We start from the raw sequence: 25,303 nt of genomic DNA on the forward strand, positions 1-25,303 counted from the left end.
GGATTCATCAAACCTTGGTGATTATGTGCTATTAAGTTGTTGTTGACTTTTAGTGACTAAAAGTCAACACCAACTTCATTTTGGAGACAGATATCCCATCCTAGCAGTGGCTTGGTCAGGTTAAATCTGGTTCCAATTAGGATCAAGTTACATATTTTATGGAGCAAAGAGACTGTCTTGTGAAGGATAACCATTTTCCCCAGTGTGACATATTGCCTTAGCAAAAACTGTGTCTCTTTGTGTGAAAGCAGTGAGATAATGGACATATTAAACATGCTATATAAGAAAATCTTCCCCTGCCCTGATCCAGGTGATAGAAATGTATGTAGTATCATAATCCCTGAATATTCTATAATATTGTAAATAGAATTTATTTGAGTAGGGCAGGCCATGTGAATTCCTAATACGGTACTAGGTGTTAATCTGTTTTTTTATTTTATTTTGTGGGCCATATGAAACATATTCTCATGTTGTTAAAGAAGGCTTAGGACTTGAGTACTAGGAAATGATTAATTGGAGACAAGAAAACCAGTATAGCAATTGGCATAGATTAGGTTGTTCTGTTGTTTCATTTGTCAGATAATGATCTCCCATGAAATGTTATTCCAAGTAGCTGGCCTGGCTCAACTTTGATCTAACTATATCGCTCCTGACGGGTTTTTATTTGGGTATTTTAATTGTATTCAATTATTTAGGGGTTTCTAAACATTGTATTTTATTGTTTTTATTCATTAGCCGACCTCCTCCTTGTACATGTCTTGGTATATGTTTTTGTAATATGTATGTCTTGTCTATATATTTATTTCATATGTTTTATTGTACGCCGCCCCGAGTCCTTCGGGAGAGGGTGCGGCTATGAAATAAATATTATTATTATTATTATTATTATTATTATTATTATTATTATTATTATTATTATTATTATTATTATTATTATTATTATTATTATACACAAGATCACTATTAATTTCCTAAATGCTGGAGTAAGTTTTGCTAGAAATGCCTATTGCAGCTTATTTAGAAACCTGCCTTTTCAATTGGCACAATATTACTGTTTTCGGCCAAGCACACCACAATTTAGGCTGTTCTCATCTTAAGTGAGTTTTAATTGAAACATAGTGTGGCTTCATAAAGGGATGAAGTTCCATAATGCAGAATATTGTTTTCCGTGTTACATTTACAAGAGGACCACAGTACAGTGGTGTAATAGCACTAGCATAATTCAGTTACAGCTTCCTTGTAGGCTTTCTCTGTCAGTATGAGTAGGTTGTGGTGAGGGGACATTTTGATGAATATGTGGTCAACCAGCAAGTTGGATTCCGACTGCAGAGTTTCTGTGATAAGGGACGCTTGGTTTGATTGAAAACATTTTTAGTTCAGAAGTGTGCAAGGTTGAAATGGATTCCAGGAGTACAATTATGGAATAATACATTCCATCGTGTCCTTTAGTTTAGCATTAGCCTATGTGAATGTAAGGGAATGGAATGGAAATAAAATAATAGAAGGTGACAGCATTCCATGCGCCTTCAGCATTTAGTCATGCCGGCCACATGACCATGGAGACGTCTTCCGACAGCGCTGGCTCTTCGGCTTTGAAGTGGAGATGAGCACCACTCCTTAGAGTCCGGAACGACTAGCACATATGTGCAAGGGGATCCTTTACCTTTACCTTTATGTGGATGAAGGAAAGCAATTCCCTGGATTTATTCAAAACCCTACTTTTTTCTTCCCAAGCCATTGGAGAGAAATTACATGAAGGGGCTCAGAACCATGTCAGTAGGATAGCTCTGATTCCAGTACAGAATGGACCAATCTTGATGTGGGGACACAGGTGGTCAGAAGAAAAATTAAGTTCAAAAATGGACCAAATCCAGAAAAGGGGATGTGGAAAAACAAAAACCCCAATTCATTTTACTAGAAAGCCTGTTACTGCCAAATGCTGCTTCATAGTCTCTCTTCTCTCCCAGTTAGATGACCCAAGTCAAAAAATTGGGAGACATTGGATTCTGTTTGTCATTACTTAGATTTTAAGCAGTTGTGTTAAGTGAAATTTTAAGTATTAAAGAGTTTTCAATGTGTATAAATTATCTGTATAAATTATGAGTGCTTTATATTTTCCAAAGAGTACCATGTTGTAGTTAAGATCATATGTATCTTAGACTGAAAGCTGTTTCTGAGGTTGAAAGGATTAGATCATTTGTCACTATTGATTCATAGTGGACATTGGTATTGATGCCTAGTTTATTCAGGTTGCTTGTTTGTTTGTAGAATTTGTGTACTGACATCTCAGTAAAATAGTTTTTAAAATAGTAAATGTCCAATCAGAAATGCCTACTTAAAAAAATAAAATATTAGCTAGTACAGATGAGAACCTTTACATCACGGGTATTAAAACAGGTGGCCCACGAGACAGATGCGTCACGCACAGGCCACGCCCAACACAGCTCCGCGAAGGGGAAAAACATTGTGATACATCACATGACAGCAACATGATGCAGCGAGTTTGACACCCATGCTTTATATCATTTATAATTTTTTTTTGTTAAATATGCAAAATATTAGGCTCTGGGATTTTTTTTTCTGATAGAAGCCAGACTTTTTTTGGTATTATTTAATTATTCATTATATATAGAACCAAACAGTGAACACAAGAGATAAAAAAGAACATGAAATAAAACAAGGAAATAGTTGGGGAAAATGAGATTGAGAAATACTGAAGCTGACTGGTGGGGAATGTCTTCCTCCTTGGTATATAATTAGCACATCATTATCCTGTAGAATGCTCAAAAGTAAATCCAAATCTTCAGAGTTTCATATTTCCTTCAGGTTTTTAAATCTAATCCAAGTAGATCATGCAGAAAATAAAATAAAAATGACATAAATCAAATTATTTTGGCCAGAGTTTATACAAAATAGAAAGTATATTCAGATCTTACATCAAAGGTGCAAATATATATCCTTTCCCCCATAAAATCATGTGGTTGGATTCGTGCTGCATGTTACATTTATTTGCTTAAAAATTGTTTTACGAATAACTATAATTGGAAGCATTTATGCAACTTGCTAGGCTACTATGGCTGAATTCACACAATATGTTGAGCCAAATTTCACTGAATCTCATTCTTGCTTTAGTTTCTATAAATAGAATTAAAACATGCAAAACTTAAATCCCAAATCTTTGATATCAAACTGGGTACTTAAATTCTGACATTTCAGTGATTTCTTCCACATTTTCTGAAAATACAGAAGTCTGATAGAGGAAAATATTTAAATATATAAGACATGTATAAACTATGGAGTAGCTGGGGTGGGTGAACTCAGGAAGTATCTGTGATATTTATATCAAAATACCAACGCATTGCAAAGAAAAAGGAGAAATTTGACAAAAATGTGGTGATTGGTAACTTAAATTAATTTATCTAAACATTGTTAAAGGCTGATTTAACCTTCTACTTGTCTGCAATTTACTTTTGTTTTGTTACTGTTGTTTACGATGGCATCACAGTGACGCCATTAAATTTTTTCTAATTATCATATTATCTAATACCACATGCTTAATCCAGTGCAAATATAATTTTCTCAACCTTTTTACTTTAATTGCCTCTGTTATATCTGCTTTGGGACATATAGTTGCAATTCCAACCATCCAGATCTTTTTTGAAATCTGTTTTTCTAAACCAGAATGCCAAATTGGTAAAAATGTTAATATTGTCAAGTTTATAAGCTTCAAGATTTTTAATCTTGACATAGGGCAGCTCAACAAATGCGCAGCTGGAATGAGTGAAAAGTTAAACATAGGCTTTTAATCCATGAATAAATGCTCTATTCCGTTCCAAATCATGTATTGACAATATAGTAAGCAGAGAGTATAATGATACGAGTTTCAGTTCTGCTGTTTTTGAGTGATGAAGAAATAAGCAAACAAGGGAACACTATTTCTCAGTATAGTATACATATAATCTTGCCTAGAGGCTCTCTTTGTCCTCTTCCCTGCTTGGAATGCAGGTATAGGTGAGTGTACACACACACACACACACACACACACACACACACACGCATCCTTTCATCTAAGGTAGAATGTAATCTTAAATTTCTTTGTGGAATGTGGGCAGCATCAGCTTTAATTTGGTTTTTAGGTAATCATATAACCTAGGCAGGCTTTAAGGATTGTCTAAACTCATTTTAAAGTCTGCCTCCCTCAAGGTTAACAATTCCTGTAGGCGCAGATCTGCAATGCTTTCAAATTATTGCAGTGCAGTGTGGTAATATTTAAATTCCTAGTTCAGAATTAGAGGTGGTATTCAGCAGGTCCTGACCAGTTCTGGAAAACCGGTAGCGGAAATTTTGAGTAGGTCGGAGAACCGGTAAATACCACCTCTGACTGGCCCCACCCCATTTAGTCTGTGCCTCCCGAGTCCCAACTGATCAGGAGGGAATGGGGATTTTGCAGTATCCTTCCCCTGGAGTGGGTAGGGAATGAGATTTTACCTTATCCTTCCCCTGCCACGCCCACCAAGCCACGCCACGCACACCACACCACACCCACAGAACCGGTAGTAAAAAAAATTGAATCCCCCCAATGTCATGGATCTATGTATTTCTCATGGATTAGCCAAGATTGAGCAGAGGGAAGCAGTCAGCACAAATCTGAATTTTCTGTGGTCTTGGACTTTCTTGTTGAATTGTGGATTCCAGATGGAAGCAAAAGGATGTAATCTAATAATTTTTGGAGTCTGCTTCAGCAAACTGCTTTTGTGTATGTTTATAAATAAATAAATAAATTTGTCAACTTAATTACTTTAGGAAGGCTTCTTACTTCTTACTGCTTACTTGCATGAAATTCTGCTGGAGGAGGCTGGCCACCCTCCTGGCACTGAATTTGGCACTGAATATGGTTGAATTGCTCATTATGACTCCACATGAGATACTTGTTTTGGAATTACTCTTCCAACTCCAGAGTAGTGACTGAGATGTGGGGGCTGAACTTCTTTATAGGTGTGCCATTTTTTTAATATTCTGTTTTTGGATGTGTGAGGAGTGCCATGTGTATTTACTTTTAATTCAGAAATCAGGGTTAACGGACATACATTTTTTCTGAGGTTTTTATTGTTTGGAAGTTATAAAACCATTTTTTTGTGTGTTCACCATTTGACCCATAAAGTTGGAAAGTAGAGTGAAAGGTACTGCAGGTAGGATTACTATACATTAAGTGGGAGTGAATTGTATCAAAGCTGTATGGAGTTTTGTATGTTAAAGTTTTATTGAAATGGCTTTACTGTGCCTTAGGTTTTAATGTGTTTATTTTGAACAAAATTTGGAATGGTGTTGGTGTTCATTTTAATAAGTGTGTTGTCTCTCTTTCTTTTCTCTCTATATTGTTTTCCATTATGACTCAAGAGCTACAATTAATTCTGAGTTATTTTATTCCTTTTAAAGCCTGCTTATTATGCATGTTCCTACAAGTTATATGCACCCACATTGTATTTAAAGATAAGTCATTGTAAAACTATAAGCTTGATTCCAAACCTACACAAAAACTTCATTGTGAATGCAAGTGACTTAGGTACAGTAGTGTTTCACTCTGAATTGCTGATTTCTCTCTGGCATTGTATTCCTTTCTCCATCCCATCTCCATCACTTTCCATGGTATTGTTCTCTGGAGATTTTTAAGGGCATAGGAATAATATAAGTTAAAGTTGACTTTTACCCATAAGCATGTTATGCTACAAAATACTAGATCCAAGCCCTAATGTATAAAATGAAAATTCATACAGCATCACTCTTGATGTCTCAATAACCAAATATGTATTTTGCGTAGATTAAATGCTGAGGAGAAATTTCCTGACAGTGAGAACAATTAATCAGTGGAACAGCTTGCCTCCAGAAGTTGTGAATGCCCCAACACTGGAAGTCTTTAAGAAGATGTTGGATAGCTATTTGTCTGAAACGGTATAGGGTTTCCTGCCTAGGCAGGGGGTTGGACTAGAAGACCTCCAAGGTCCCTTCCAACTCTACTATTGTATTATTGTATTAAATGCAGTCTTGCATTAGACATACGAAAGCCTATTGTGGGAACACATTTCATTTTATTTAGTCATTCTTTGTGATCTGAAAAGTGAAATAAACATTTAATTACATTTAATGGAGAATCCCTTGCTTCATTTATAAAACCACAATGGTGAAATAAATACATCTAGTCAATAACTATGTCCTGGTTGCTAAAAAATCTTCAAAAAGATTTTATATAGACTAAACACATAATTACAGTAATCTTTAAATTATCCAAGCACCTTTGATAATGCTTTCCTGTAGCTATCCCATGTTACTTGAAAATATGGGTGTATCTTTTTTTGGTGGGGAGAGTTATTACAGAAGGTTCTCAAAAACCCCTTCTTAATCTCCTTTGGGAATATTTAAAGTTGGTCTACAGTCAGTTTGGTCTTTGGGCTGTCTAGTTTCATATTACTTACTTGCCTCTGCAGAATTTCTTGATGTTCCTAAATAGGGATATTCATAAAATGGTAAATATATTTCGTTTCAACCCCACAATGAATGATCGTGCTCCTTTGGATTGATTGCAGTTCAACAAAAGACAAATTTTGAACATTTTGGTTGCTGTTAAAATCTGAAGAGCTCACACAATGATATATACTGTTGGGTAAACTAAAGCTGGTGCATATCACCCCATCACGTGCCTCCACATGGTCTGTATCCCCACCTCTTTGGGATCTCAACACTGTCTGTTCCTTTCTGCCACCGCCTCTTCTCTTCAGCCACTGCTGATATCTCATTGTGACATAACTAACTCTTCAGTCTTCCCAGAATTTCTCCTTCCCCTGATTCTATTCACCATCATTGTACATGTTGCCCTGGCCCTCTGTTTCTTACTCCAGTGATCTCAAAAACTGGCTCTCAGGGAAAATACCTCTCTGATCCTTTGTCTCCCCTTCTTCCAGCAACTTCCATTCCTTCAGCAACCATCACCAAGAAAATCCTTCAACTTGATCCCCCATTTTTGTGTTCCCTCTCCCTGGATCATTTCTGCCCAGTTTAATTATATTTTGATATGTACCTTGAATACGGTGCCCTGTTTCATTCTCCTAGGCGCTGCTTGGAGTGTCCAAGCACGGGTTAACTTCAGCTTGCTGCCCAAGGACTGAGTTCAAATTCCTGTAGCTCCGCCTCCTGCTCCCCTCAGAGGCTCAGTTTTAAAAACTCAGTCGTCCTACAGGACGCAATTTGGGGAGATTCAGTCCTTGAGCAGCAGACTGGACCCTCTGGTTAGTGTAGTTTGCTCCATTTAAGTAAAATTCCAAGTTTAGTTAGCTCCTAGATAGAAGTTTGTTGTTTTTTGGTTTTTTTCTGTATTTTTCGAGTTTCGGAGTTTGAATTTCGCGCGCGAGCCAGGCTGCCTGGAGCGCGACTCGCTTCTCGCAGCGACGAGAGCGACCGCACTGTGAGGGGTTCGTTTGGCGGCTGCCGACGAACAGCTGGGGAACAGGTAGGAGTCTAGGACCCCAGAGCACAGCATTAGGCTGTAGCCTTTTCCCCCGGTGCCGCTCCAGGCGCGAAGACGCGAACGGCGGCCATTTTTTAGTCAAAATTTTGGCGCGCTTTTTTTTCCGGGGCTTTTAGCCTCATCGCGAAGCCTGCGCTCTCTGCAGATCGCCGCAGTAGGAATTGAAGAGGACTAGCGCAGGGTCTCCTGACTGGGTCTCTTCCCTCCAGACCTACAAAGCGGCCGCAGGGGTTCTTTTGGTCAACCCAGACCATTCACCCTTGCCTTATTCAGCGCGGATCTGCTGGCTTCCAGTACCTCATCTCAGCCGGAGCCGTTTTCCAGCCACCACTTGCCTACAGCCACGAGGTTCCCAGCGATGCAAGCCTCAGATTCTCCAGCACCTCAGCCATCGGGAAGGATTCCCAACGCTATGGAGAAGCAAGTGGATCAGCAGGCTGGCCCACCAGCAGCTAAACGCAGCAGGACCAACCCTGCTGCTAAAGGTGAAGGGGTGGGATGCCCAGCTAAGGGGAAGGCTCCTAAAGCCAAGCAGCCCTCCAAGGCTGAGGAGAGACTAGCTGCTAGGAGGCAGAGGGCCCTTGAAAAGCAATTCCAGAAGGCCCAATCTGCCCAGCAGGCCCTTCCCCCAGCCCCTACTCCTGGGGAAGAAGGGATTCCTGTTCCATCCAACTCCCAGCTAGGGATATCTTCCTCCCTTCCAGGGGAAAGGGAGGAATTTGATTTTCCCCCCAATCCTTCCAGGGCCTCTATGGGTTCCCCAGGCCATTCCCTGGCAGCAGATTCCCTTGATGAGGCAGATTCCCTGATAGAGGAGGGTTTCTTTATCTATTCAGTAGCTGGGCCAGATACTCCTCAGGCGCACGATCTCCCTTTGCCCAAAAGCATGCAGGAGGTGGTGGCAGAGGCCATTTCTCCGGGTATCACTGATGGGATGATGCAGTTGGCATCTAAGCTCCCCTTTGCCTCTGCTAATCCCAGTAAGGGAAAACCGGCTAGGGCACAGGGGCCTCCAGCTAGGGAGACCTCACCTGCCCCCTCGGGCATCAGTGAGGTTTCTGATTCAGAGGAGGTGGAGCGTGATGCTCCAGACCTCTCTGAGGATGAAAATCCAACACCAGAACCCCCCCCCCTCTGGGTCTCTTTAACCCTTCCATGTTTCGGGCTATCCTGACCAAGGCCTGGGCTGCAGGCCCCCAAATGGGCCTTCCAGCCCCTACGCCCAAACCCGCCTCGGATCAGGCATCCATGGAGACCATCGGTCCCCAGGACCCAGGAGCAGGGCTTTTCAACGAGGTTTCTCCTCCCCTAGACTTGGTTCCAGCCCCTCAGCTGTTCCTTGATATTATCCAACGCCAATGGGCCCAGCCTGGTTCCTTGGCAAACCCCAGTGGGAATGACAAGAAGTTATATACCATGGAGGGACCTCTGGAGGAGCTCCTAAAGCTCCCCCAGGTTGATGACCCCATTATGTCTCTTACCTCTAATTCGGCCCTTCCTGCTGATTTACTGGAGGGGCTCAAGGCAGAGGACAAAAGAGCTGAGTCGTCTGCCCTCAAGACGCATATGGCCACTGCTTGGGCCATGAGAGCATCTTCTGCCTCTTCCTATTTCGGAAGGGCAGCTCTCTTCTGGCTCCGCAAGCTGTTGTCCGGCCTACCGGCTGGGGACACTAATATGAGACAGAACGTGAATAAGATCATAGCGGCCATTGAATACTCTGCAGATGCCTCGCTTAGTGCCACCAAGTTTTCCTCCAGGGCATTAGCCGCCAATGTGACCTCACGCCGCCTGCTGTGGCTCCGCCACTGGCAGGCAGATGTCAAGGCAAAGTGGAAGCTGGCTTCCGCCCCCTTTAAGGGTGGGAAACTATTTGGGGAGGCTTTGGATTCCTTTCTGATTGAATCCAAGGATAAACGTAAGGTACTCCCGGCCATGACCAAGAAACCTGAACGCAAGGGCCAGCCCTTTCGTAGGGGTTCCTTTCGGGGTTCCGAGCCTTCCACCTCCTCAGGTGGTCCCAGCCGTCCCTTTTCCCAGTCACAGGAACGTTCCCAGGACAGATCCTCCTACAGGGATAGAAATAGGCAACAGGGCTACCGTAAACCTTTCCGAGGGGGGTTCTCCAACCGCCCCTTCCGGAAATCCAAGTGACCGTCACAGGGACCCTCCCATAGGCGGCCGTCTCCAACTCTATGCCGCTCAGTGGGAGGAGACCACGACGGACGCCTGGATCATCAACACGGTCCGTCACAGCCTGACCCTGGACTTCCTTTCCCTCCCTCCAAGATCCCTGGTTCGCTGCCCCACTCCCAGGTCACCTCACAAGCTCCAACTAATGAGGGCGGAGATAGACCACCTTTTAGAGATAGCGGCCATAGAAAGGGTACCCGAGGGTCAGGAAGGCACAGGCTTCTATTCCATCCTGTTCCTAGTTCCCAAGCCATCGGGAGGGGTGCGGGCAATACTGGACCTCAAGCGACTCAACAAGCATCTAGAGTACAAACGCTTCAAGATGCAGTCCCTGCAGACCATCCTGGGTTGCATCAGACAGAGAGACCTCTTGACTTCGATAGACCTGAAGGAGGCGTACCTGCACGTACCAATTCACCCGGCGCATCGCAGGTTCCTGAGGTTCCAGTTTGCCAACCAGCATTTCCAGTACAGAGCCCTTCCCTTCGGACTCTCGTCGGCCCCACGCACCTTCACCAAGCTGCTGGCCGCCATCGCAGCTCACCTGCGCTCAATTCCAGTGAGGCTGGAGTGTTACCTGGATGACATCCTTATCCACTCGTCATCCAGGGAGCAGGCCCAGCAGGACCTCAACACCACCATTCAAGTCTTGCAACAGCACGGCTTCTCGGTCAACCTGGCCAAGAGCCATCTCAACCCGACCCACAGGATCCAGCATCTCGGCACTATCATCGACTCGGAGTCCTGCAAGGTCTTCCTCATGCAAGAGAGAGTGGACAGCATCAGATCCCTCGTGCGGAAGATCCATTCCACCAGGTCAGCAACGGTTGTTTCCCTATCCCAACTGCTAGGGAAGCTGGTGTCCTGCATTTCGGTGGTCCCGTGGGCACGCCTCCACGCGAGGGACCTCCAGTGGTTCCTGCTGCCGCTCCAGAGACGCATGGCCAGCAACTCCAAGAGGGTGATACGTCTCCCTCCCAAGGTAATTCGTTCCCTCCGGTGGTGGCAGTCGGACGCTCTCCTGAAGGGCTCCTACTTCAAGGAACCGGAGCGCCTGGTCATCACGATGGATGCCAGCCTCTTCGGGTGGGGGGCGCACCTTCAGAACCAGGTGATCCAGGGCAGATGGTCGCCAGCGGAGCTCGCCCACAATATAAACTGGCTGGAGCTCCGGGCTGCCAGACTGGCCCTGCGGCATTTCCTCCAGCTGGTCAGGGACAAAGATGTGCTGGTCCTGACCGACAACATCGCCACGAAAGCGTACATCAATCATCAGGGCGGCACACGATCCCTTGCTCTGATGACGGAGGCGGAGTCCCTGAGTCGGTGGGCGGAACGGCACCTCAGGTCCCTGCGGGTGGACCACATCTCGGGGGAGGACAACGCGACTGCAGACTGGCTCAGCAGATCCACCATCCAGAACACAGAGTGGCGCCTTCACCCAGAACTGTTCCGTCAGCTGTCTCTGCGATTCGGCCTTCCAGTCGTCGACCTCTTCGCGTCTCCGGCCAACGCCCAGCTGCCCAGGTACTTCATGAGCTTCCAGTGTCCCGGGGCGGAAGGCACGGACGCTCTTCGCTCTCGCTGGCCCCCGGGCCTGCTGTACGCCTTCCCGCCTCTGCCGCTAATCCCACAGGTCATTGGGAAGATTCTGGCAGAGGGAGCGGAGGTACTGCTGGTAGCTCCTCACTGGCCGAGGAGATCCTGGTTTGCCGACCTGATCAGTCTCTCAATGTCTCGTCCCTGGCGCATCCCTCAGGACTGCATATCCCTCAGCCAAGGGGCCATCCAACACCCGGAACCCCAGTGGCTGAAACTTGCCGTGTGGCACTTGAAGGGGACATCCTGAGGCTCAGCGCATATTCGGATAAGGTGATCCGCACCATCCAGGCATCCAGACGTCCATCAACGGTCAGAATTTATGAAGCCACCTGGTCGGCCTTCTCTCGCTGGTGCCTTCGACACCAGATCCTTGCCACTTCTGCCACCGTTCCCCAAGTTCTGGACTTCTTGCAGGACGGTCTTGACAGGGGTCTGGCACCCAATACTCTCAAACGCCAGACTGCCGCCTTGGCCTCCATCCTGTCTACAGGGTCGCACCTGTCCCTCAGCAAACACCCGCAGGTGCGTAACTTCCTTAAAGGAGCCACCAATCTGTCTCCTCCTACCATCCACAGGTATCCAACCTGGGACTTGTCCATGGTGCTGCGCTCTCTGTCCGGGCCACCATTTGAACCTCTTCGGACAGTTGGTCTACGCCACCTGACCCTCAAGACGACATTCCTCATTGCCATCACTTCGGCGCGCCGGATCTCTGAACTGGCAGCCTTGTCAGTCAGAGAGGACCTTTGCGTCATCCACTCCGACAGAGTGATATTACGACTGGACCCGGCATTCGTACCTAAAATCAACAGCGTTTTCCACCGCTCGCAGGAGGTGATCCTCCCTGACTTTTGTCCGCATCCCAAACACTCCAGGGAACGTGAGTGGCATAAGCTGGACGTTCGCTGCGCCCTGCGGATCTACATGAAGAGGACAGCTCCTTTCCGCAAGTCGGAGGCCCTCTTTGTGTCCTTTCAACCTGCCACCATGGGCAAGAAGGTCACCTCCGCTACAGTAGGGCGCTGGATAAGGGCGTGTATCCAGTTGGCCTACGAGCATCAGGGCAGGCCGGCGCCTCCTCGTATCACTGCACACTCGACAAGAAGTGCTGCTACCTCGGCTGCATGGGCCACCCAAGCATCCATTGAGGACATCTGCCGGGCTGCTACGTGGTCAGGCCCGTCACCTTTTGTCAAGCATTATAGACTGGACACCTTTGCCTCGGCTGAGGCAGCCTTTGGGAGGAGAGTTCTGCAGAGGGTTGTGGCTAGCCCCGCGCCCGTGAACATTTCTTCCCTCCCTGGGGGATCATAGCTTTGGCATGTCCCGTGCTTGGACACTCCAAGCAGCGCCTAGGAGAATGACCGTTGGCTTACCTGAATGGTCTTTCTCTGGGCGCTGCGGGAGTGTCCAACCCCACCCTATCAGGGGTCGCGGGGTAGGTTTTCTCCATTGGACTTGGACTATCGCATTGGCAGTTCCTTTGGACCACTCCTTCGTTTTTTAAAACTGAGCCTCTGAGGGGAGCAGGAGGCGGAGCTACAGGAATTTGAACTCAGTCCTTGGGCAGCAAGCTGAAGTTAACCCGTGCTTGGACACTCCCGCAGCGCCCAGAGAAAGACCATTCAGGTAAGCCAACGGTCATTCTGTTTACCAAGAAAAATGTCTGAAATACTCACATTTAATTTTGAGCATGGGCCACTGAAACACCTATTTACTGCATGGATTGTGTATGGAACATCGTGCACATTATTGATTCTAGATGAGGTTTCAACATTTGGTCACACTGCCTGGTAGACAGAATTTTAGAATCCAGGTAACATGTGTAGGCAGTTCCCCAACCGTTTTCATATTACTTCACCCCTCACTTCTTTTTAGAGTAAATAGGGTTTACTCCATAGGGTTTCCTGCCTAGGCAGGGGGTTGGACTAGAAGACCTCCAAGGTCCCTTCCAACTCTACTATTGTATTATTGTATTATAAATGTGTTGAGAGGAAAGATTTTTGGGTAAAATGCGGTTGGATTAATACATTCTAGGAACTCTGCCCCTGGAAATACTACCTTCAAAGATCTTTTACCATGCTTTGCTTCACCCTAGCAGTTGGACATGCCTAGGGGTGAACCTGAGAATCTTTGCATGGCGGAATATTTACTTTACTGCTAAGGGGACTGACTGACCAGGTTTTCTGTGAAAGCAGATTTACAAAATCTGTCAAAATGGACTTTGGCCGTGCCACAGACAATATCAGCAAGGAGTTGCAGCCATCCAGTTCACCCAACAAGTCTGCTTCTGAAGATTCTGTACAAAGAGAGAATACCAGAAATAAACAGAGGTCACTGGGAAATATGGAAAATAGTAGAAACCTTTCCTAAATGCTCTCTCTCTTCAGGATGCTATCTTTTTTTTAACCAATGCATTTTCCTTTGTTCTTTATTTCCCCTATGATTCTTTTTCATTCAAGTTCTTTCTCCCTCCACTCAAGGAAGAAACCCAGAGCCTCTTCACCTTCAAAATGTTTTCTTAGTTCTGGATGTTTGAATTGAACATAAAAACGAATGTGAACTAAAATAAAAAAGTTAAAGGTGTCTTTGCCCTTGGTTACTGAACAGAAGTGGCTTGCCATTGTTTTTCCAGTACATTCTTTTAATTTCCTTAGATAGTCCATAGGACTAGAGTTCTATTGTGTTAATCGACCCCAATGTAGTCCAATGGGTACCCCAATGCTTCCAACTGTTGAGTTTTTTTAAAAAAAAGAACCTCACATGCATGTTTTTAAAAAATAGATAAATGGCCACAAAGTACGGTAATAGACTGACAAAATAGAAAACTGACATTTATTTGTTTATCTGCTTTCTTGTAAAATTTATTGGATGCCCATCTTACCATGAGGTAACCCTGGGAGACAACATGGAAATTGATGATGATCTGTTGTTGAATTAGGCCTCTCTTCCAAATTCTGGTTGAGCAGCATGTATTTGGGTGATATTTCTCTTCTGAGTGACATCGTAATCTTGGGCATTATGAAAATAGCATGCATGCAGAAAGGGATTACAACAGTCTGGGTAAGAAATGTTTACAAGTGCATTTTTCAAGGTTAAAATGTGTATATAGTAGAAAATATCTTAGTCAATGATGGTAGAGGACAATGAGTTAAAGAGGCTAATTACAAATCCATCATCGCAAGTCAATGCTAATTGAAAGCACCTCAGCCAAAGATGGTTATGGAGTGTCTGCTTAGAACTCATATCCTATTTTACTTTTGCGGTGAATATTTTTAAGTTGTTCATAATTAGTATTTCATTCTACTTATTTGGGGAAACAGTCTCAGTCACTTACAAAGTAGATTTTAAAACTGCAGCAAACAGATAAATGGAAAAGTAAAAGGAATAATACAAAGCGGCAGAACTTGGTCAGCCTTAAGATTTAAATTAAAATAGAGTAGAACATCTAAATCCCTGGGCAAACTTGTGTCTTCACCTGACAGGGATTATGACTTGATATAGAATTATTTTACTTTATACGAATATTCTAGAATCTGAGACTCTAAATTTAAAAAAAAGTCTCTTAGCAAGCTCTGTTGGAGAAGAAAAGAACAACATCTAATGTTACACTTTCAAGAAAGAACATGGTACTTGAGCAAAGTCACACGTGAAGTTGAAGATATATAATAGCTAATGCACTAGTACACATGTCTTGTTTGAATACTTTTCTTACATAGTATTTGATGCAGTGTTTTATGTGAGGTACACAGATATATCTGGAGTATGTAGTTTCCTCATAGTAGAAATATCTCTCCTGCTTGCTTAACTTGGACACCTGAATCCCAAAATGAACAGCAATTGAACCTAACTTAAATTGCCTCTTCCAACTTTAAGCAGCTTTATGTTTCTGTGTTAGATAATTATTCACCCTGTTTTTCAATAAAAATAGTATAGCTGTATAAATACTGTATATTGCAGCAAAACCAACGAAGGATTTCATGGCATCTCAAAAGTGTGACATATTTAATATGGCATAAAACTTTATGAATTTTATTCCATTGTAGTTCATAATATCTAGAGTATAATGAATTATTTCTTTTCAAGGGTAACTGAACTAAAATTACACAATGTCTTCCTAGAGCATTTGGAAATATACAGGAATTATTTTTCTGACTTCAGTTAGAGAGAGAGAGAGAGAGAGAGAGAGAGAGAGAGAGAGAGAGAGAGAGAGAGAGAGAATGAGAATATGTGTGTGTGTGTGTGTGTGTGTGTGGTGCTGACTCACAGAATTGAGCAGAGTAAAGTCCCCTGATCGATTTCCATTCTGAGTGTGCTGGCTGGCTTTATACAGTAGTCTTTCTGGAGCCAAATTGAGGTACAGATGTTCTGCTGGCTATGGGAAGAATGGATCAGCATGTAAACAAATAGAATCCAGGAGCTGGAAGGCTGAATAATGGTGCCTGTCTATTTATAGAATGTAAAAATCTAAGTTCACCTTCTAAGTCCAGGATATCAGATTCTGCTTAATGGATTGCCTGGTTAACTAACCTGAGTCTTTGTCAATACACCGCAAGAAGAGAGGTAGCATCTTAGAAGGTACACTGAACTGGGGAATATTCTTGTCGTTTATAAACTTTTTACTCCATTATATTTAATTCTAGAGTTTTTAGCCAAGCCAGAAGGAAGAAAAGAGTAATTGGCTAAGAGACATCCCAAAGTTTACAAGACTTCGGCTTTTTAAAAAAACTCCTGCCCAGACAAAGGTGAACTTTTTCAACCTGGTTTCTCCCAGATGTTTTAGATTGGAGTATAAATCCCATAAGGTGCAGATATTAGGCATTCTTGCTAGGGATTGTAATTCCAATGTATTTGAATGATGTTATTTGGGGAAACCGGTCCCCTTTATAAGAAATAAGCCTATTTATTTTTTATTTATGTTCTGCCTTTAGTATTTTTATAAATAAGGCGGTGAACATATTCAACACACCTCCCTCCTCCTATTTTCCCCACGACCACTAGACCAAACGGAATTCATTATGGACTCCTTTTCCTGCACCCTAATTAATGATTTAATTGATGCAAGATATTTTCTTATTCAGAAAACATAATGGTTATGTGTTTCTTATAACTGATAGTTACACTTCAATATGGAATGAGAATAGACATTACTGGAATTATTCACTTACCGTGTGGCACCAAACAGTTTATCCAATTGTTGTTTGAAAAGGAAATGTTAACAGGTTAACAGCCAAATGTTAAATCTAGCAGTGGCATTTGCAGTGGATGGGTGATGTAGTGGTCAGACTGCTGTCAGGAGCATTATGATGGAAGTCGAGCTCTAGAAATTAAAGTGTGACAGTCTGTGGAGCGGTAATGTCTCCTTTTGAACTGACTTGGTCACATGCATCCTGGAGTGCTTCTTAGGCAGCAGACCTGCCTGTTGATATGCTAGCCCCCCCCCTCCACTTTCTCCTAATGTTTGTGTTGTGTTTTCAGGATAATTGGTAGGAGGGGCTGAACTGTGTGGGAGGTTATTTAGCCACTCTGGGGTGGTGACAAGCTGCCAGTCTTCTTGGGAGGCCCTCCTATGAAGTGGTTGACCGACTGCTGAGAAGCTGCTCTGAAGTACCAGGAACCAAGCAGTGGCCATGCTCAAGTGATACCGATGGCTTTCACATTGAACAAAGCCAATAATTCCCTTTCTCTGTTGTTATTATCTCATTTTAAGGGATTAAGTTATTGTGAGTGAAATCAGATTAGCTCCAGGAATTGAATCTCTCTATCTCCGGAGGCACAACACAAAGAGAGACTTTCCAGGGCATATAAATTCTTCTCCATTCTTGTTAATTAAATCCGCCTGAAGACTCTTCAGCCTTCTTTTCTTGTATTCTTTTGAAGCTATTTGCTTTCACAAGGAAAGAAATGCTACTTCATCGCCTTTTAAAAAAAATTAAAAGTATTTGTGTGACCAAAACTTGATTTCAGCTAATTCTCAGTTCCAAAGAAACTCTTTATTAGCATTAAGATGCTTATGCAACTGTCTCCAAACTGCAGAAATAATGCAGTTATCCTATTGCTAAGTTCTGCCTGTTTCCTATGGGCAAGTTAGCATTGTTTGATGCTCAATGTCTCATGGTTTCATTCAATCCTTTGCATGAGTGAAAATGTAGGACATGGTGCCTGAAAGTTTCGACAGGATGAAGAAGGGCTGACACACATTTTTTACCCAATGGTCACTTTTCAGGTGCCATGCTTTGGAAGAGTACTGGCACTCCTATCCGCCAGTCAGTTTTCAAGCGCCTTACATTCAGGGAGGACTCCCTAAACGGAGTATGGGCACTCCTGTTTCTATTTTGACTTTGCAGGGACTAGGCTAGCAATTGCCCAGACATTCAGCCTTTCACAGCCTGGTGGGACTGTCAATCTACCTTGTTTTCCAATGTCTCCCAATCATGGCTCAACACAAGCTCATAGGAGTTGGGGTGCGTCTGAGGATGATGTGGGATGTAGATTCTGGGCAGCAACATACACACACACATTCACTGGACACACAGACATGAATTTGCGAAGTAGTCACCAACTGGGTCATCCAATTCAAGCTGCTTGGCCCCAATCAAAAACTCCCATCACTATCTGCCATGGCAGAGCTCAGGCAGCTGCCTCCGGACAATATGGACTGATGCTGTTTGGATAAAGTTTCATATCGGCGAAGTTAGTCTCTTGCTGATCAGTGGTTGCCAATTGTTAGAAGAAAAGATTCTGGGTTAGAATTCAAACCGGATCACTAATAAACACGCAAGGCAACTGCTTGAAAAGGAAGATTTATTCAATGGTTTGACATAGAGAATAGCAGTTGAAAATAGGCTACCAAATTAGTACATGAGACTGGTAGTACTTATGGTAACAATTGATTTTAAATGTGAAGTAATAGACTTTGATGTGACTCACGTTAAATGCATAAATAAAGGTATTCCTACCTGGAGTTTGAAATCCGGGGAGGAAAATCATTTTTGCCCTGTGTTGATCTTTGCCTGGATTGGATTTTTGTGAGGGGTCTAACATCAGGGTGCAGCTATTTTCTTTTCTTGAGGGAATTCTGTTTTATGTTTGTTGCTGAAGAGGTGCATTTAATCAATTGCAGCCCACATGTCAATGTAGTCAGGGAAAGTTAAGTGGCTTGTTTGTATCTTTATTTTGAGGCGTGCCTGCAGATCAGAGGTAGCCAAGGCTGCTTTGTGACCTGGCCAGGAAGGGGCTCCACAGGGATTTTTATCTTTCAGCACGACTAAAAGCTGTTTAATTTTGGCTGTGTTATGACATGAGTGTGCATCCAAGATTGCGTGCTGGTATTTATAAGACCCCAAAGCAAAAGGTGGTATCATTTAACACATTTAATCCATTCCATAATAAAGTACTTTTTGTTTCTCATTTGTAATTGTCTGTCTTTTTTTGTGGTTCGCCTTGTGTTTCAAAGGGGTCTCACGGTGGCCCAAGTGGGTGGAAAATACTTCGTACATGAATGAAATTCTAATTGTACCATAGAATGTAGTTATGCTGTGGTCCAAAGAACTAGTTTATTATGTGTGTGAAACATGCCTAATGATGGGAATATAGCTCTTTCTGATTACCTCTTTAAAAGTTCACTTTACTTCGTTGCAGTAAACTGCTAAGAGCCAGCGGCAGTGAGAATTGCCTTAGTTACAGGAAATTTAACATCTCTTCTTCTCCCCCAACCATCAATTGCTTGGTTACCAACTCATCTGCAGCTCTATCCATCTTTCTGGGATTCTTCTCTCTGCAGTCTTTTCCAGGTAGTGGGAGACAGATTTAGCTCCTCCGAGAAGAGAACCACAGGAGAAAATTGTAGAATCCCACTTGGTAGCAAGGATTTGGTGATCTCTGGATCAGAGCAAATCTTTTTCATATGTCTGGTTTCAGAAAGTGAAAAGTAGTTCCAGAAAGCTAAGCTGCCCTCCTCAACATTCTCCGTCTTTGCAGGAAATTTTGGATAGGAATGAGATCTGTCGCGAGCATACGTATTTATTAGATCTATAGGGAAATAAATAAGGACCTGTAGTGGATCTGTCATAGAAAAACAACTTTCCAAAGTAGCTTATTTAGCAAATTAAGTTTGTTAAAATGATGAGTGCTTCTGCCACGCTGTTGTTTGGAGTGCTGGTTCATAATTTGGAAGAACAGATAAGAACAGATATATGACTGATTTGGATCGGTACTTTCCAAATTCATTTTGAGCATTGTAAGTTGATTATAGAGTTGACTTGTGTTAACGGATTACTTGCTTCTGAATCTGGTCGTTCTTACTCATTTCTGTTCTTTCTTTAATAAGCTATGGATGTAATGGTAGTAATTGGGAAACAGTGGTCCTCTTTTCAGAATGAACTATGTCCCGTTCTTTAATTTATTTCCTTTGCTATCCACGAGAATCTTGGTCTTGTAGAAAAGCAGACTAGTTTCCTACGCTCTATTCAAATGGGACCTTTTCATGAAAATATTGCTTTCATGACACAGGCAGTGTTTTGGCTCTGGCTCCATTTTTTTTTTGTAGTAACAAAATGCAGGTAACTATAGTGGTGTAGATTAGAAGAATGAGTCCTATAACAATGAAATACTGTGCTAGTTGTCTCTGATGTGGACCTGTACTTACTCTAAATGGAAGTGTATTGCTAAGTATTAATACATTAAAAAGCTAATAAATAAATATATTTATTAAACAAAAAGCAAAGTATTGATTAATAATTGAGCATTATCAAGTGTTATTATTAAGTTGTCTCACTTACTTTGGCCATGCCATGTGGGGGAATTCCACGGAGAAAGCAATTATATTTGGAAGAGTTAGCAGTAGAAAGAAACCAGGCCATCACAGAACACAGTGTCTGGCCACCATCAAAATGACACCAGCCAGAGCATAGAACCATGATGGTGAACCTATGGCATGCGTGCCCAGAGTGGCACGCGGAGCCATGCCACCTGGTATGCGTAGCGTCACCTGTTCCTTTTCCTGGTATCTGGCATGCATGCATGCACAATGATCAAATAGCTTTCGTGCATGTGGCAGTGCCGGAAACTGGAAGAGTTGGTCTTCTGTTTCTGCTGTGCGCATGCACGCCAGCTAGATGATTGTCGCGCACACATGCATGCCAGTCACTGGAAGACTAGCTGGCCAGCGCACATGTGCATGCTGGAAACCAGAAATACAATTTCCGGTGCGCGCATGCCCCCTGGGCAGCTCCTCTTCCGGGTTGTGGCCTCGACACGCACACCCCTTTTCGGCACTCGGTGCTAAAAAGGTTCACCATCACTGGCATAGAAATACTTAAAAGAAGTAGTGCAGATCAGAAGATGTGGTGAGACCTGGCCCATAGAATCACCAAGAGTCGGACATGACTAAATGGATAATATCATCATCATCATCATCATCATCATCATCATGTAAAATTCATAGCAGATTTTCTTTCCTAGATTCATTTATGTCATCTAAAACTCTTGCATATTCGGTTTTGAAAAAAATGTATTGTTGTTACTACTCTAATTAAAATTGCAATTGCTAATCCTCCTAATTCAAAGACTTCTCTTTGCAGATTACATTAACTTGTTTTGGCAGGATTTTCTTAATCCTGAAAATGTTAATTGGGAAATGTAGTATTCCCATTCTAACTATGATTTGGAAACTGGGAATTATGACAACAAAGAAAGGTGAAAGGAACAGATAAACGCAAAATGAACGTGTTATTTTAAAACAAAGACAATATGATTTACACCCAGGCCGTTTTTAGTGTCAGTTTTCTTGTCTTGAAATTCTTCAATTCTCGGAGCCGCTGTTGGGGAGGACAGGTTGAAGCATAAATGGACAGCCCACCTTTACACCTACAACTGCAATTCAGGTGAAAAATATGGCTGTGTGGGAGCAAGGCTGTTTTAAGAAGCACACACACTGGTTTTGCAACTCTTTGGATCTGTAATTTGAGCAAATTGTAAGCTCTCCATTGACATATGTAACAGTTCTTAAATGCTTATTCAGGTATAAAATAATATTCTGAAGTCCTACTGGGTGTAGTGTATATCAAGAAAGTAAAAAGGGAAAAAAGAAAACACCTGGCTGATGATATTTTCAGGGTTTCTTAAGTGTGTAGCTATTCTTTAGTATGCTTTAAATTGCAAACTACAGGTAGTCTTCGACTTACAACAGTTCATTTAGTGACCGTTCAATGGCACTGAAAAAAGTGACTTCTTTCACACTTATGACCGTTGCAGCATCCCCATAGTCATGCGATCAAAATTCAGACGCTTGGTAACTGTTCATATTTATGATGGTGGCTATGACCCGAGTCACATCATCCGCTTTTGTGACTTTCTGACGAGCAAAGTCAGTGGGGAAGCCAGATTCACCTAACAACCATGTTGCTAACTTAAGAAACACAATGATTCACTTAACAACTGTGGCAAGAAAAGTCGTAAAACGAGGCAAAACTCAATAAATGTTTCACTTAACAACATAGTTTTTTGGTTCAATTGAGGTCATAACTCAAGGACTACCTGTACTGTTCTTTTCTAGCTTTACATATAGCGTGCAGCACAAAATTAATATATGTCTGGTGGGGAAGGGAGAGGAAAGGGAGAACACAATTTTGGTGGCATTGGCGTGCATCGTAGCATTTCTGTCATTATGGGAATGCTTTTGGAGTTCCTCTGATTTGTGGAAATTGCTGCGAGCTGGATCTGTGATTGCTTCTCACGTTGTTCACATATATGAAAGGAGAAAAAACAGTGTTTAAAGCAATTTGTTCATAGTTCCCAAATTTGTTACTTTTAAAAAGCCTTTTTTTTTTTTTACATTTAGAATGTCTAGGAAATTCATCTAATTGTTTGTTTCCAGAATTGGAAAATATTCTTTATGAGCGGAGAGAAATGGCAGATAAACTCCAGCATGAAAAGAGGGGCAGGCATTTGTATTTCACTTGCAGCACTTTCATATTTACAAATGTTTTTATCCTTTACCGGTTTTTAATCCTTTATCAGCCAAATAAGTTTAAGCAACGCGTAGATGCAGGAGGAGGACTTCATAGCTCATCCTGGCACTCTGTTTATTGTACCAGGCCAGCAATAGATTTTAAATACTGATTAACTGGGCCTGAATAATGAATAGCTCCTTTCCCCACATCGTGCACATTTTGCTTGCCTTGTATTGTTTTACACAATGCTTTTCAGAGGGCTCTGTTCCCCCTTAGAGCGTCTGGATATTGTGGTTACCCTGTCTATATAATGAAAAGAATTAAGGGTGTACTGTATTTTTCGGAGTGTAAGACGCATCTTTTTCCCTCAAAAAAGAGGCTGAAAATCTGGGTGTGTCTTATATGCTGAATACAGCATTTTTTGCCTCCTGAAACTCCGCCCCCTTCACCAAAATGGCTGTGCAGGGCATGGATAGCCTCTAGGAAGCTTTTAGAGAGCTCCTGGGGGCTGGGGAGGGCAGGAATGAGCAGAAAACGGCCTGTGAGCATGAGCACTCTATAAGCTTCCTAAAGGCTATCCATGCCCCCCCTTTTTTTAAACAAAAAACATTTCAACGTTTCATGAAAACGTTTCACGAAAAACGTTTTCGTGAAAAATGGGCCATTTTTTGCTCGTTTTTGCCTCTCCCCCAGGAGCACTATGCAAGCCCCTAAAGGCTATCCATGCCTTTTGGGGGGGGGGAAACAGGCCCATTTTCGCAAAAAACGGAGCGTTTTTGGGAGGTTTGCAGAGTGCAAAAACTTTTTTTTTTAATTTGCCTCTTCAAAACCTTGGTGTGGCTTATACTCTGGTGCGGCTTATACTCCGAAAATACGGTACTTATCTGCAGCTTCCAGTGCCTTTGCTGTAGTTATTTCTGGGAGCTTTTTGGGGGGTAAGGTAGCATGAATGACAATCATTTGGGATATGGGAAGAAACACTTTGCCTGATCTTTATGATGCTTCATATGCTTTTATTTATTCATTTTGTTTCCAGGCACTTGTGTCGTGCGCAGACCCTGAGCTGGGGTAGCTCAGAAGATGACCGAGTACAAACTGGTGGTGGTTGGAGCAGGAGGCGTTGGGAAAAGTGCATTGACTATTCAGCTGATTCAGAATCATTTTGTTGATGAGTATGACCCTACCATAGAGGTGAGGAACCCGCTGTTTTCTTCACAAAGTTGTCTCCTTCTCTCTTAGCCTTAATGTTTGTATGTATACAATCCATGCTTATAATTTGAATTTAATCATTCTTTCCACCAGAAATGTAAATGAAGAATGAGAAACGGACTGATGTTCTCTTTCCTAACATAATGATAGGTGATCCAAAGAAAAATAAACCACAATAGAAGACACACCATTAAATTCTATAACCTGATTGTTTCCACATGCTTTGGATTACAGTTGCCATTTCAGAGTCCTGCTGGTTGTAGGTAATGGGAAATTGCAGTCCAGCTCCTCTGAAAGGCACTTGCTTTGCCATTCTGTCATTTTGCTGGGAGCATCATTTATCATCCTTGGTTTTTTTGTTTTTTGTTTTTTGTTTTGTTAATGATTCACAGGGCCCTATGGACTTTGGAAACCCAAGCTAGCTCTGTTATATAATTTATGTCTTATGTTGTACTAATCCACATGGTCTGTTAAGTATGAATTGGATTATCTTGAAATTCCATTACATGACTTTGCAGAGGAATGTACTGCTGTCAAGGAAATGTTTAAATTCCCCCCATCATATGCACTCCCTCCCTCCTTCCTTCCCCCGCCCCCTCACACACACACATTTTATAAAATAGGGATCATGAGCTATATCTGCATCTTAGGACTGATCCACGATAGGTCAGGATAGCTGTATATAATATTAATGCATGCATCTGGCTTCTCTTTTGGAAATGTAAATAGTTTAAAAATAGAATTATAGTTTTCAAATGAGCCACATTTATTTTTCGCCAAGAAGAGTGCATCTTCTGAATGATTTTTATAGGGTCCAAACACAAAAAAGGAACTTGTTGCCAGCTAGTTTGATACTTTCAGTCTGATAGAGGCAAATCATAGTGCTTTATATGAGTTTTCTTCTAAGTAAGTATGCATAAAATTGCAGTGGTGTCCCCAAATCCTGCATAGCTTTCTCAAAAGTAATTGCAACCTATTTAGTGGATCTTAATTGAGTATACACCCAAGTTTTATAGTGCACCCTTTTTTCCTTAAGTGAAATCCATGCATGCAGTTAGTAAATACTTGTGTGGCTTTAAAGAAAATTGTAGAGTTGCATACCCACTGACAGTTGTTAATGACTTAAGCCTTCCTTGATCAGCTCATTTATCCAGAATGAATAATGGGCTGCTTTGCAAAACAATAACATATAATTTTACCCTTCTTTTGAGATGACAGCAGTGGTGTTGTGCCATCAGCACGAGAGAACTTGCAGTATTCTAGAAGAAAGTAAGTGGGTTGGTATAGTCATCTATTGTGTGGATAGTCTCGCATGGCTATATGATTATAAGCCACGGAGGCGCAGTGGTTAGAATGCAATACTACAGGCTACTTCAGCTGCCTGTCGGCTGCCTGCAATTTGGCTGTTCAGATCTCACCAGGCTCAAGGTTGACTCAGCCTTCCATCCTTCCGAGGTGGGTAAAATGAGAAGCCAAATTGTTGGGGGCAATATGCTGACTCTGTAAACTGCTTAGAGCAGTAAAGCATCGTGAAGTGGTATATAAGTCCAAGTGCTATTGCTATTACTTTTTCCTAAGGGGAAAGCAAGAGAAAGATGCTGAAAGGGAATAAGTACATTATCTAAGAGTTCCAGGATCAGGATGTTTCAGACTTCTCACTCTGCCCATACTATCAACAAATCCTTTCCATGCTGACTTACCCTCTCACTTTGTGATTCTTTTAGAAAATGCTGGAATAAGATAGTACTAATAGTACTAAGATAGTACTAATACATTATATACTCCCCCCTCCCAAACTGGGCAAGACCAAGGAAATGGGAAGTGTAAG

The 25,303-nt window shown here is 42.5% G+C and overlaps 1 protein-coding gene across 3 annotated transcripts in view; it reads left to right on the forward strand.

Annotated features, from left to right (window-relative positions):
- The window catches only part of HRAS (HRas proto-oncogene, GTPase), an 82,857-nt gene that overhangs the window by 26,533 nt on the left and 31,021 nt on the right, over positions 1-25,303 (forward strand). For all 3 annotated transcript variants that reach the window (XM_081936034.1, XM_081936035.1, XM_081936036.1), the window contains exon 2: positions 23,303-23,457. In XM_081936034.1, coding sequence (XP_081792160.1) covers positions 23,347-23,457 — 111 coding nt within the window. In that variant the 5' untranslated portion in view covers positions 23,303-23,346. The remainder of the gene's footprint in view (positions 1-23,302; positions 23,458-25,303) is intronic.

Source organism: Natrix helvetica (assembly GCF_964273705.1).
Source record: "Natrix helvetica genome assembly, chromosome: 1".
Taxonomy (NCBI): Eukaryota; Metazoa; Chordata; class Lepidosauria; order Squamata; family Natricidae; genus Natrix; species Natrix helvetica.